Raw genomic sequence first — 14,704 nt, forward strand, 5'->3', positions numbered from 1 at the left:
GCCCATTCCACATGTTCAATGATGGCGCAATCTGTTTGGAAGGGGAAAAAACAATTATTTGTTAGCTTATGCTCATCTTACAATGCCAGGGCAGTCCTGAATAGGAACATTACCTACTGCTGGATGTGCCACTTGTTATACTCTTGGCATCAAGATGATGACTGGAGAAAGTATGACTTAGCACACAGTCCTAGCAACATGAAGTATATTTATGGTTTGTAGTCCCTTGCAGCAAAGCACCAGTTTCTGATATCAGCATCTACTGAATGGATGCACAATGCTTATGAAGGCAGAAGCCAGAGTCCAACAATCCTTTAAGCATTTATGATTACTGAGAATGCATGGGAAGTCATTTCTTTGATTTGAAATTCTAGGAAATGCCATATAAATACTAGGTTTGTTCACACAGTCATCTAAATTTAGATTTAATGTGGGTTACCAACGTTAGTGTGATTGTGTGAACCCATAGCAAGATGGGAATCTTGGCCCATAAACCACCTTGGCATGGGTTCACAGTCTTGGTAATGTTGGTAACCCTCATTAAACCTAGATTCAAATGATTGTGGGAACAATAAGGATGTGCAGAACGTTCTCACGTGAAATGGGCCACTGTGAGTGTTCTGTTCTGAAACAGAACACCCTTCAAATGAAGGGCTCATTCCACTGGAACAACTGGTTGTTCCAACCAAATGCACCCTTCCTTTGAAAGATGTTCCATTTCAGAACAGAACACTCTAAGTGGCCCATTTCGAGTGAGACGTTCTGAGCTTGGAATGTTCTGCACATCCCTACTGAACAAGCCTAGTAAGTAATATTATTTAGAAAAATAAGGGCAAGGAGGTTTCCCTTTTAATAAAAAGCACAATATGCATTGTAGGTAGACCAGGGCATCTAATGGGGAGGAGGTATTTTAAAGTGGCATATATAATATTACTTATACATCTGAAGCATTTGCTGTTTATTTTTTAAGCGGCAGCAGTTTGTGTGTGCAGTATTTACATTCAGGCAGAGCTCATCCTCCCCTATGTGCTCTGCTACCTCTTTTCTGTGTCTGTGTGTGTGAGGAAAAGACACGAAGGGAGAGATTCAACAACTCTTTATTTGGCCAAGGCCCTTACATGGGCAGAGACACAAAGGCACGAGGGCGGCATTGACACGCAGACATTCAATGCGGAGGTGGGCTGGTCACGCAGGCTCCAGCATGGCACTTAGGGATACACACCATGCTTGACTAAGAACACCCCCACCCCCAGTCTCAAAACAATTCCATGTTTGATTTTAATGCACAGAAACACACAGTGGCTGGACAGAACAGAGTCGCTCTTCAATGACCATCAATCTCAATTCAACTCACCCCAACCATAGACTTTTAAGGCTAAACTACAAATTTATGATAAACGTGTCTCTTAATGCAATTAACACCAGAAATGTCTCCTCTTTAACAAAAAGCAGCTATGGAGAGCCTGATCCCAATTGGACTGTGGCATGGAGGAGGAAGATTAACCCTTTCCCCTTGTCCCGTTTTCCTGCCTAAAACCGCCTCCCAAAATTATTGGCCCCTGAAATGGCTATTTGTTGAAAGCAGCTACTTCAGGAGCATGTAGCTTGCAGAAGGTGACTTTCTAGTGGGGAAACAGTACTGGGGAAAGGCTAAACCACCCCCCTGCCACATTAATTGGGACTTCTTGTTGAAAAAGAGACATTTCTGGTCTTAACCACACCTCTTAACACAATTAACATAATGTGCAGTTTGACCCTCAGTCTTACTTGCTATCTATCCACAATTAGCTTCCCACTTCTGCTTTCCCAGCCTCACATTTCCTTTCAGTCTGCATCTCTCGCAAGAATCCTGCTACCAGAAGCCTGTTCTTCTTTCCACATCAGTGCCCCAGCTTATCTTGTACAATTACTTAGGGATGCCTTGCAATCTCCATTCTATAAGTTATTTCAAGCTATCGTACTAGGCTCTAGTAGTCACCCATCTGAACCATTAATATGCTTTTAAAGTCATTACCGTATCTGGGAGCAACCATCTCCTTGGACCTAAAGACTGAAATAGAGATAGACACCACTTATTTTGGATATGTACAGGGCTCTGTGTATGCTAGGATTCTGCAACTATGGGTAGGTCCCGATCACATGTAAGTAATTACCAAGTAGGTATGAGATGAACTGGAGATTGTGAGGAGCACATGCTCCTGGTGGTATCAATGTCTGAATTTGCCTAAGTCTGTTCCCAAGATTCTCCACCGGACATTCTCCTGAAATTCTCCACCCAACTTCCACATCTTGGGGACACAAGTTGGGAGAATGTCAGTGGAGAATTTCAGCAGTCAAACTTGGGTGGGTTCAGACACACTCCTCACAATCCTCTTGTACTACTACAATGAATATTTATATACCACTTTCCAACAAAAGTTTCCAAAGCAGTTTACATAGAGTAATCATACATACATACGATGGATTCCTGTCCCCAAAGGGCTCACAATCTAAAAAGAAACACAAGATAGACACCAGCAACAATCACTGGAGGAGTACTGTGCTGGAGATGGATAGGGCGAGTTGCTCTCCCTCTGCTAAATAAAGAGAATCACCACTTTTAAAAGGCACCTCTTTGCTCTGTTAGCAGGGGCAACCTACTTGGTAAGTACTTACATTACAGGTGGTCGTTGGAACCTGCCCTATATCAAATAAGAGCAAAATTCCATATTAGGTGCTGATGTCTACATCAAGAGAACCTTGGCTTATCTTCTTTTTTAAAAGCAAATTTTTAGTTAGTTGTTAAAACTGCAAAGGTAGGCTTGAAAATATTTAAACAACGTCTGGAGTAAGGTCTCAGAAGCCAAAGTGAGGATGGGTAGGAGGCTGCACAGGATTTCCAGTGCTTAGGGGATACTATTTCAGTGTTCTGCAAATGTATTCTTTTCCTCCAGGACTATCAAAAATAACTAATGCAAAACAGGCAACCATATGCAAGTTTACATAACTTTTTGATACAGAATTATTTTTTGAGTGTAGGATACACACAGCCCTGCCTATGTGGCACTATGGTGCATGGATGCCATGCAACAGTCCTGGAGGCAAAATGGATCCCTCCTTCCTAGACCTTCCAGGTCAAAGAGTGTAGATTTTACATACTAGAGAACAGCTGTGAAATGCTGACCTCCAGCTACGAAGCAACCCAAATATACACAGTGAAAATGGCCCAAGTGAACTGGATAAAGCACAAGAATGCTGGAACAAAGAGTGGGAAGAAGTCCCAGATATAATCCAAAGTTAAAGTGTAGACAAAATAATGGCAGATAATGCAGCTCAGGCCTCCTTCCCTGTGCTGATCTGCAAGGTTGGGAAAAGGCACATTCAGCAGGTCAAGAATTCTACTCTGTAAATCAGTTGTCCATGTTTGCATTCTTTCTCTTTTCTTACACAGAAATAAATTATGAAACAGGCAGGAGACAGGGAGAGAGAGGCTTAGGGCCATGGAGAAGGACTGGAAGCTGTGCTAAATGCACATTTGAACTCCACCTTCTATCCCGGAAGCCCAACCTAACTAGTCTCATAAGTCCCCTGTTGCTTGGTCCCAAAGTGAGAAAAGATGCCAGACCATCCTGCTGGATTTCCATTGTGTGCACAAATGAGCCACTCTTTGCCCTCCACACCCCTTAAGCTGGAGAAGAAGGTGCAATGCTCCCAGTGGGCCCATTACAGCTGTGGGGCTACAGCACTAGCAGATGCTCCCATGGAGAATGCTCCCAGCAAAGAGAATGCCACTGCCTCAGGAGTGACTACCTCTCTGCCTAAGAGGACACTGTAATTCCATAACTGAGGTTTGGCACCAGTTCACACTATGGGGGCCAAGCTGTTTTAAGGATATGATCCAGGCAGGCTATCCAGTTGCTCAGGGTTGGGTTGGGATTGCCTGTCTCCTAGTGATCGTGCTTATTTCTGTGACTCCTGCACTCCACATTCCTGCCAATCTGCGGCTTAGGCTGCAGTTTCATGGAGAGTCCTGGGGTAGGGTGCTTTAGAGCTTGCACCCATCATGCTGAGAGGTCGTGCGCCAGTTTGGAGGCACTCTGTGCACGCTGGATCACTGACTGGCACTTCTCCCGCCGCAACAGTTTGTTGTTCTCAAATAAACCTTCATTACGGGGGATCCCATGGGAACCATCAGGGAAAGTCAGAAGCCCTGTGGGAGAAAGTAAGACACAGTTGTTAAGCATAGCTAAAGGGTTCAGACACCCAGCATAGTGAGGGAGCAGCCCACAAGGGTCCAGCTGGAAAACAACATGCAGCTATGCAGAGCTCATAATATGCAGAGTTGAGACAGAGGGGCATTGGTGGAAATGTAGCACTAGAGCAGAAGGAACCTGTAGGCCTGAGAAAAATATGAAGGCAACACACTGTGCTGTGGAAGATGATGTCTGTCCAGTCCTGTCTTGTGCTCATCACAAACAGCAGTAGTCCTCCTGAACCAGATGTCATCCTGGAAGGTTGGCATTGCTGCTTGGCTGCACCCACAAATGAGGAATTCTCAGCACTCACCAAAGCCATCAACACGTCCACCCTTGAATTCTCCCTCGAAGATCATGTTATCATATCGCGTGAAGACTCCGACACCATTGAACTTTCCCTGTACAAACTCCCCTTCATACCTGCATCAATAATAAGAATGTATCAAGATGGCACACTTGCTACTTCCACTCTATGATGCACAATCAAAAACTGTAAAGCTTTTAAGACCACCAGGATGAGCACACTGGATGGGAGACAAAGGACCAAAGAGGCATCACTGGAGGGTCATTAACCATGGCTTTGCAGTAATCCCAGTGGCTATAGAGGACTTTTGGCGAGGGATAACATAGCAAACACCAAGAAGTGCTTGCTTATGGCTCTGAGTGGGAGGTCACACAGGCATGCTCACCAACCATTAAAAAGGTTTTCATGCTGCAGGCAGCAATGCACAGACATTATCTAGACTCCGTTACACAGCAGAGGCAGCCTGCACTATAGAGTATCATCTACTCTCATCTTCCTGGGACTGCTTAGGCCATGCACATGCACTCTCACATGCTCTGCACTAGCCTGGAGTGCTGACAGTGTGCCCACAGCCCTGTACCCACCTGGAGCCATCTGCAAAAGAGAGCACCCCACAGCCATTGAAGAGACCATTCTCAAAGTGTCCCAGGTAAACGCTGCCATCAGCAAATGTCAACTGCCCAACACCATGCCGGCGCCCTAGTCAGAGAGAACAAGCAGTGTTGCTTGTGTGTCAGTTGTCAAAAAGCGGGGTGAGTCCTAGTCCCCAGCCAGCCTCAGGTCAACAAGATCTCTAGTGACACTTTCAAGAAAGCTGCAAAAGGTTTCTCAGAGGAACAGGAGAAGCACTGTGGTGCAGAGGCCATGTTGGCTGGTCTGGCTCGCAGATCAAGACTGAGACAGGCCCCTGCCCTTGCTTCATTCCTCCTGCCATTCATTCCCTGACAAAGCATGCTAGGGTCATTATACAGTCACACAGAGACTCACAGTGCAGGTACAGCACCCTTTTTAAAGGACTTCATGGGCCCCAAGGAGAAGCATTAGATTGCTAGGTTTGATTGTGCAGCCAGGGAAGGATCCCTAACACCCCAATGTACCACATGCATGCATCCCCAATGCACAGGTATTTTCTTTTAATAAAACACACCTGCCAATGGGACTCAGGGGTCAGAAAGAGAATTCTTTAGCCTCTCAATCACACAGGACAGGACTTACAGCAAACCTTGAAGCAGGAGTTTTTACCTCTTTCCAAAAGGTTCTGCAAGCCCTTTGGCTTGCTAATTTGGGTGTATGCTGATGTCTTGTGGCAGACATCACTACTGGTTACTACACTGTTCTTCTTACCCCATAGGGCTCTTTAGAGACAGCAGGTTACATGTACTCCAGCAATATCGGACATGGTACCTCATAGCAAGGCTGAGAGAGGGGCCCCTTCAACCTGCCTAGCCCCACTCACCTTCCTTCCACTCCCCACGATATTCCTCCCCACTGGAGTAGGTGAAGGAGCCCTTGGTCAGGGTCATTGTGCCAGCTTTCGGGAAGGCAGGACAGCAGCTGCAAGGAAGGGTGCAGGGATATGAGAGCAGTGTAAGACAGGTGGAGGGAGGAAGAGCACTTGGGAGATATGGGGTGACAGAACTGAGGGGTGGGGGTGGCAGGAGCAGCAGGAGAGCCACATTTACAAGATTTGGTTCCATGCGGCATGACCAACTTGCACATGGAATTGTAGTGACCCACACACCATCCCTGATCTTCAGATATGTGATCTAGTGCACAGTGAATCTATGAGATCATGCTCAGAGTCACAGACATGCATGTGTGACAGCAATGGACATCCCATTAATATGATTCTGAAATCACTAAACTAGTAATAAATTAGAATACCAAGAATATCTCATTTGCCTAAGAATATAGGATACAGACCACAGAGCAAAATGGGCTAAGCACCAAATCATGGAAGCAAAGAAGGAGCTGTAGGTAACAGAGGATCCACCCACGCATACCAAAGCTGATTACCAAATAGCTGAGGAATAATCAATTTCCTTCCTTTGAGGCTATTACTGTCCATGTCAGAAGTCCATTTTGTAGAACCACGGTTGAAGGCACAACTTCAGAAGAATAGTTGTGGTCCTACTGAACCCGTTGAAGGTTCTCGTGAACGGCCAGGGGCAGCACATGCCAGATAGATGGATGTTTGGCATGAGCCAGCAGAGCTCTTGTAATAAACAAAACTAGAGCAGTACAGAAACATAAAGTTGAGGAATGGGTTCACAGTTGATGTAACAAAGATGGACATCATCAAGGAAGGCTCCAACATTTCTGAGCCACTTTGGAAGGGTGGTATAGAAATTGAATAAATAAAATAATAATAATAATAAGAAGAAGATATAAAAATATTATGGGACTTCCGACTACAAACTGACAAACATCTGCCACACAATACACCAGATATAACTGTAGTCGAGAAGAAAGAAAAACAAGTTAAAATAATCGACATAGCAATACCAGGGGATAGCAGAATAGAAGAAAAAGAAATAGAAAAAATCAGCAATACAAAGATCTACAAATTGAAATTGAAAGGCTGTGGCAGAAAAAGACCAAAATAATCCCAGTGGTCATTGGCGCCCTGGGTGCAGTTCCAAAAGACCTTGAAGAGCACCTCAACACCATAGGGGCCACAGAAATCACCATCAGCCAATTACAAAAAGCAGCTTTACTGGGAACAGCCTATATTCTGCGACGATATCTATAACAACTGACAATAAAATCCAGCCATCCCAGGTCTTTGGGAAGGATTCGATGTCTGGATAAAACAAACCAGTCAATAACACCTGTCTGACTGTGTAAACAAGAAATAATAATAATAATAATAATAATAATAATAATAAACATTACTGACATCATCTCTTTTCCTCGAACACCATTCAGTCTGCAATATGTTGCTTCTGTTGGCCTCCTTGACCCCAGTATCCCTGCTACAATTCATGTTCCTCAATATGGGGCTTGCCAAGTTCTGACCACCTTCTTAACCATTAATAAACAGAAGAGGCATGCTACACAGGCATGCTACATGGCTTTCTGTTATAGGGAATTGGCTCTCAAAGTGCGTCATCGCAGGTTACCTAGGGACTTCCCAAAAAGCAGCAGTGGTCTGCAAGACAGAATAAGTGGTCACTAGGCTGAGCTCTGAGCTTTGTGCATATTGCCAGTACAGCTGTCTTGCCAGTACTGAGCAGTTTTCACTGCCTGGGAGCAGTGGAAAGCCTCCTCTCACCTGCAATGTGATGAGTATAGACGCAAAGCCCTCAAAATGCAGGATGGGCATTGCTTTCTCCCCTATGGAATTCTCCCTCAGCAGATACAGATGCACAGGACTGCAGCCAGATCTGCTCACCTCTGTGTCTCTCAGGACTGACCTAGTATTTAGATGTGTTGTGGATGTTTGTTCTATTTTCTCATGCCAGCAATACACAGCAATTTCCTGCCTCCACCAGACAAGTATATCCATTCCTACCTCAGGAAATTGAAGCTTCATGGCTCAGGTTGCTAGTCCTTGTTAGTTATATATCATCAAGCTAGGCTCAAATGCAGCTCGAGTACAAAAGTTCCATGAAATATTCAGACACAGCACCCACTTGAACTAGTTGCAGGCAAAACCAATGCTTTCCATGCCAGGGGCTTAATTTGAGCATGTCATGGCATTGAAGTCTAGTGTCTATGAGGGATTACTAGAGTTAATATTATCATTTAGTATATCCATGTGCTATTTTTCAACAAAAGTTCTCAAAGCAATGTACAGAGCAAAAGAAAAAGCAGATGAGCCCGCAAAGGTCTCACAATCTAAAAATAAGTGCAAAGCAAGCATCATAACTACCACTGGGAGGAATGCTGTGCTAGATGCGAGTTCCAAAATGCCCAGGTCCCTGAATACCTAGAAAGACAGTACCCGAACACCTAGAACCACAAACTCTAGGGCTACCCTCAGAAAGGGGCCTGCATCCCTGGAGCTCCAACACAGCCAGCAAAAGCCCACAAGCAATCATTCTGCTAAGGAGATGCCAGGCCGGACTAGGAAAGCATTGCCATTCCATTCTCTGTAGGCCAGCTGGTTGCTCAACAGAAAGGTTCAAGTCCTGTTGTGGTATCAAGGACTATACACAGATAGCATTTAGAACAATACACACAACAATTGTTGGCATATATGTGAACAAAACATACATGCAAGAGGAAAGGGAGCCCCTGGGGCAAGTAAGAATACATACAACTACAAATGTTCACAGTAAGCAATGCCAAAAATGACCTGGCAGTTCTGTGGGGAGCATGAAGGCAATGGGACAGAACAGGCATTCAGCAACTCTAGATGGAAAAGGGAGAAGCAACAGGACTAGAACCTAGGCCTTTCAGTCTAGAGAGTAACATCCTACCCATATGCCCACAGGAGCAGAGACTTGTTAGGGGCCTTGTAGTATTCAAGGGGGCTACCTCATAACATACTTCCATCACTCCAATTCTCCCCTCAGCTCTATGCTTGTCACTCAAGGATACGAGCCATGCAAACCAGTTCTGAAGGGGCCTTATGTAGAATAGCACAGGTTTAGCATACAAGAGGTCCCAGGTTTGATCCCTTGCTACGGGCACCTGGGGAACAGGAAAGAGACAGAATTATTGGTATACGAGTCAAAAGCCTCATATCTCTTTATGTTTTCAGGCTTTTAGTTAAATGTTTTAAATGCTATTTGTTTTAATTGTTTTTTAAAAATTTGATTGATTTTTTTGAAAACCACTTGGAGACATTTTGAATCAGGTAACCTTAATAAGAACAGAGACATCATTAAAATAGTCATAGCTTTTATTGAACAGCATTAGTTGCAGAGTGAAGTCCAATGACATCAAAGAGGAACAGGGTTGGTAACCTTTTGTTCCTGTATCACAAGAAAAACTGCACAACAGTCAGCAGAGTAACAGATGCGGCTGTTCCCATCATTGCATTCCCATGCTGGGTACTGTTGCATCTGTTACATTCCTGCGCGTCGTGCATTTCTCAAACGCACAGGAGTCCACTGAGCAATCTGACATGGGTACAGTTGATTTGCCACTGATTGCTGCTGCTGCTGTAGGAATTGCTTGTAGTCTGCATGGCATACTCATGGCTCTGTGACTGCTGAATGGCTGCTTAGTTGCTGGTGGAGAGGCAAGAGACATATGGAAACAGTAATGAGTACTGGCTAGTAACTGCAACAGACAAGAAGTGCAGCTGGGTGTTTATTTGGGACCAGCAAATGCACATTTGAGAAACTGTGCATGCTGCCGCCTAGGTGCTCTTCCATTCTGCATGCTTCAGTCCCACTCTGTGCTGGTAGTCTCCTGATGTCAGTGTCTGGAGATTCATCTGTTGGGGGAGATAATGCTGTCACTGAAACAATACTCACTGATCCAATGTAAATAGTTGCATTTATATGCTGCCTGCCGTTTGTTTGTTTCCCCCTTTGTGACCTTGGTCTGCTCATGCAAGGAAGAATGAGTGTTTTGCTAGCAGTACCTGAAAGTGGATTAGGATGCTCAGCACTCACTGGTGCTGAGCATACCCATGGTGGCTATGTTCCTCAGAGCTTCCCAACAGGCATGGCAGAAGGCTACCTCACTCAGGAGCTTTAAAGCCAACAGCATCGTTAGCCTGCGTAGCAGGCACTGTTGCAGTCTATTGGAGAAATATAGGCTGTACATACTGGCAGGTTGTACACAGTTTCCCTATATTGTGTGTGGGCAGGGGGTAGGGACTATCTGTGGCTAGGGCTATTTGAATGCTCTGCATGCCTTGAAGTACTTTGGGGAAGAGGAATTGAGAACATTTATGGAGCTATATTTTGAAGTGTTGCCTCCCCCTTCCCGGTGAGTCCTCCCCCACTTGCTTACCTGTGCCTTGTCCTTACAGCCCCAACTGCACAAGTAGCGTTGAAATTCCTTGTGGATGTTTGTGTCGGTAGTCCTGTTGCAAATTATCTGTATGGATTCTGAGAGAAAAGTGTTATTCATCTCTCTCTTCTACTTTGCCAGTGGCCTTGGCTGTTGGTTCCAAATGCTTACTTTGTGTAGAATGACTTTTCACCAAAGCCTGCATTGTCATGGTTTGGGGGGCAGAGTGAGGCAGTCATGGGGGCAGAGTGAGGCAGCCATTTCTTGACCTGTGTTTCCCTCCTGGAACTTATATATCTCTGCTGTTATAATTTACTCCCGAGTTAGTGGGAATTCTATCTTCCAATATAGCTGTGGGAATAGAAGGGAAGGAGTAGAACTGAAGATGCCGATAGAAGTATTTTTACTTTTATCACATCTATTGCTGGTATAAACTTATGCTGTCATTGGGGGTGGAACAAACCTCTGAGTGAGCATAGAATTTCAACTAACCCCCATTCTTCCCTCACAATGCTGATGATTCCTGCAGATTTTCTGTTTGTGCTAGCAGTGTCCAGCTGATGAAGAAGTTATGCCGGGGTAAACAATCCAATGCTGGCATGAATTCACTACAATGGCACAGCAGAATTTAGAAATGATTATCTTGCCCAACTGGTATAAGCCAGGGATAGAACTGCATCGTTAGGCCTTGGATATTTTCAAGAGCAATACATTTGCTGGTGCAGAAAAGGACAACCAAAATGGTCAAAGGACTGGAGCAGATCCTCAATAAGAAAAGTCTAAAGTATTTCGGGCTTTTTAGTTTAGAAAAGAGATTACCAAAGAGGGACAAGAAAGGTTTCTAAATTATACACGGTGTTGAGAAAGTAGATAAGGAGAGCTGTTTTCCCCTCTTCTGTAACACTAAAACTCAGGGTCACCCAATGAAATTGATTTGCAATGTACTCAGGATAGACAAAAGAAAAACTTTCTACACAAAAACACACACATGGATTTTATTGCCACAGGATCCAGTGATGGCTACTGGCTTATCAGGTTTATCAACAGCCATTAGCCACAACAGCTAAACAGAATGTCCAGGTTCAGATTCTCAGGCATATGCTTGGGGAGGGGGGAAAGCTGCTGAATCCAAGCACTGCTTGTTGGATTCCCAGAAGCTTCTGCCACTGGGGGAAAAACAGGATGCCACTCCATTAAATGGACTCCTGGGCTGATATAGAAGGGTGGTTATGTTTTTATTTTAAGAGCATTCACTGTGGTTACTTTCTGTACGTAATAAATATAGCAATGTTATTAACATAAATTTTAAAAGTTACCCCTTTAAAAAGCAAATATTTGTGTTTTGGGCATGCAATGGTCATCTAAACAATTTAGAACAACGGTCACTCATGTAAAACCAATGCACTGGCTAGAGATACAGGAGCTCCTGAAGAAATAATCACATGCAGTCCCCTTCCCTTCCCAAATAACCCTGATTTTGTTTAAACTTTCCCCTGGTTCATTAGGGCTCAGTTTGGGAAGAATGCCTAGCTAGCAAGACTATTTTCAAAGGCTATAATACAGCATATGATGAAAAATGGGAGTGTTTCCCTATCAAATTTTTATCAACAGAAATCAGAGGAAATTTAACACCATAGTGACCATGATCAGGACCACAATTTGAGGCTAGCCTGAGGCTCACGCCATGCAATAGTTTATGTAACCCACTACAGGTCCATGAGACAGGTGATGTTATAAAAGGTACAAAGAGCATTAAGCATCAAGATGAAATATCAACTCTTTTCACCACAAATGCTCAAGAGACCTCCGATCAGAATCACATTAGGAAAGTGTCATTGTCAAAAATGTAGGAACACAGTATTTTCTATGCACAGAACAAGGCAGAAGTGAAGGTCTCTTGGTTAATTATCAGTGCTGAATGGAAGATTGCATAGGAAGCGAGAGTGTTTAAGAGATTAGGCTTCCCTACCCACTGAAGGATCATACAATGACTGTTGCTTCCCTGGAAACAAATGACAACCGACTACTGGAGCAAAGCAACGGCAGCTGCTGAACAGCAGCAAGCCAAGCCCGGAACAGTTTCTCAAGCTGCGAGGCGATTCCCACCCACTGTGCCACCAGCAGGATCTGGCACAACCATCAGGTCACCTTTTGAGGGAGGGGGGACCTGGCACGACTCGTCTCATCATCAGCACCACACACAAAGGCAGCTACAAAGAGAGTGCAAGCCCCCCTGTTTGGCTTCACTGTCCGTATAAGGGCACCTTCAAGGAGGTGCCTAGTGTGTGCCCCCCTCAAATGGGGCGATATATAGCCCCCTTATGTCGGGGGTTCGGCTCCTCGGGCTTTCAGGCAGCTCCGGCGGCTGCAGCCTCCACACTCGTGGTGGCCACCAGCCCACCCCGAACTGCATTGCTCACAGCGCTCCTCCAACCCCCACAACTCCTCCTCACCTCGACGCCTCGCCTCTCCTCTCCCACCGCTTCGTAACTGAGTCCAGGACCCTCCAGCATCCTGAAGTCACGCCATACAGCCCGAAACCACGCCCACCTGATAGATCCCCGCTACGGCGGCGGCGGCTGTTGCTGCCGCCCACACTGCGCCCCACAACTACCAATCTCTTCCAGGCAGCAATGCTGCGCTTCCCCCCCCCCGCAAAGACTCCGTGGCTGGCTCCCCCGCTACCCCACCCTGCAGGCTGCAGCAGCTTCAACTCGGCCAGCGCGCATCCCGAGCATCGCCGCTACGTTTTCACTCAGCCCCTCATGGCGCCTTTAACGGGTCGCGCCCCTCACCTGAGCTCCGAGTTTCTCAGCAGCTGCCACCAGCCGCACGCCCCTTGGCTCTCCCCCCATCAGCCACCGCCTCCCTCCTCTCCTTCACTCAGCTATGCCGGGCTTCCCCTACACCCACCACCCCGGGCAGCCGCCCACCAGGATCCATCTTCTCACGCAGTTGGCTGTTACCCTGGCAACCGGCAGTAACGCGACTCTTCATTGCCTAGCCTTCCTGCTCCGTTACCCCCTCCCTTCCCTCAGCAGCCATCTTTGAAAAGGGCAAGGTGGTCTTCTGCCGTGCGGCCATATTTACAAGGGGCAAAACTGCTCCCATTCCCAACAGAGCTGAAAGGCTGCCATATTGAGAATCTCTCTTTTTCACTTAGATACATGTTATGTGCCTAGTGTATAACCTAAGAGCAATGCTGAAACAAGAAGTAGATCAGTTAGATTATACATTGGGGGTGGGAGGTGGGACAGTATTTCCGCAGGCAGGGAAGCCTTTAAAATGCAGTCAGTTTTTTTGCTTATTTTAATATATAATTACACATAAAAAAATAAAACTTTTTTTTTTGGCCATTGCAGAATTTCACCTGTTTGGATTTTGTAAGAAATCCCAATTACAAGTGATAGTTATGTCATTTCGGGTACCATAGATATACCGATTGATCGATTGATTAAGTGCCGTCAAATCAGTGTCAGCTCTTGGTGACCACACAGATAGAATGTATGGATATAACTATACATTTTATTTATTATGGAATTTGTATTCAGTAACATATTGGCTGCTTCTCTGTTATCCTTTTTTGTCCTTTCATGCCCTGATACCAAACTGTCAGGCTATTTTAGTGGGAAACTGACTACCTCTTTGCCTCTGGTGGAAACAAAAATGTCTGAAAAGTTCAGCCTCTCTTGGTCAACATAGTATCAGGAGTGTGAATTTAAGGGAGTACTCCTTTTTGTCATATTTATACCAGGAGTGATCATCCCTGCTGAAATGTCAGAGTGGACTGTAGAGAAGGAGCAATGCAAGGGAATTATTAGCAACTACTAGGTGAGGCCTGTTGTTGACTGGATATATAAAATTTTAAAAAAACTTATTTACAACTTTGCCCCGGCATATTCTGCTATAAAAAGTAGTGCATTCAGCTACTTTAAGTGGCAGGATTTTTAATGCAAAATTTGGAATCTGTAGGTAATTGGAAAGCGTGACTTTATTTTACTTATACAAATCCACAAACAAACTCTTAATATATAATAGGTACAATTTTTATATTTTATTTATTTTATTTATCACATTTATATATTGCCCCATATAAAATCTCTGGGCAGTTTATAAATTAAAACCACAACAATTACAACCTTAAATTATATAAAACACATTAGAATAATCATCAATAAAACTTTAATACAATATTAACTAAAAGCCTGATAAAATAGGTGCATTTTCAAGAGTCATTTAAAAGCAGCCTGAG

The 14,704-nt window shown here is 44.7% G+C and overlaps 1 protein-coding gene across 5 annotated transcripts; it reads right to left on the bottom strand.

Annotated features, from left to right (window-relative positions):
• Nucleotides 1-1,081: 1,081 nt before the first annotated feature.
• Nucleotides 1,082-13,434, bottom strand: MORN4 (MORN repeat containing 4). Of its 5 annotated transcripts, XM_053312493.1 has the most exons (6): nt 12,906-13,121; nt 9,022-9,177; nt 5,996-6,093; nt 5,124-5,238; nt 4,546-4,655; nt 1,082-4,189 (listed from the first exon to the last, which is right to left on the bottom strand). In XM_053312493.1, exons 2-6 carry the CDS (start codon nt 9,024-9,026, stop codon nt 4,041-4,043), a joined length of 477 nt encoding a protein of 158 aa, XP_053168468.1. In that variant the 5' UTR covers nt 9,027-9,177; nt 12,906-13,121; the 3' UTR covers nt 1,082-4,040. The 5 variants fall into 5 exon arrangements, 3 of the variants coding, with proteins under 3 accessions (XP_053168468.1, XP_053168469.1, XP_053168470.1); XM_053312494.1 differs by lacking the exons at nt 9,022-9,177; nt 12,906-13,121 and adding an exon at nt 13,248-13,434; XM_053312495.1 differs by lacking the exon at nt 9,022-9,177.
• Nucleotides 13,435-14,704: the final 1,270 nt, after the last annotated feature.

Source organism: Hemicordylus capensis, chromosome 3, assembly GCF_027244095.1.
Source record: "Hemicordylus capensis ecotype Gifberg chromosome 3, rHemCap1.1.pri, whole genome shotgun sequence".
NCBI classification, from domain to species: domain Eukaryota; kingdom Metazoa; phylum Chordata; class Lepidosauria; order Squamata; family Cordylidae; genus Hemicordylus; species Hemicordylus capensis.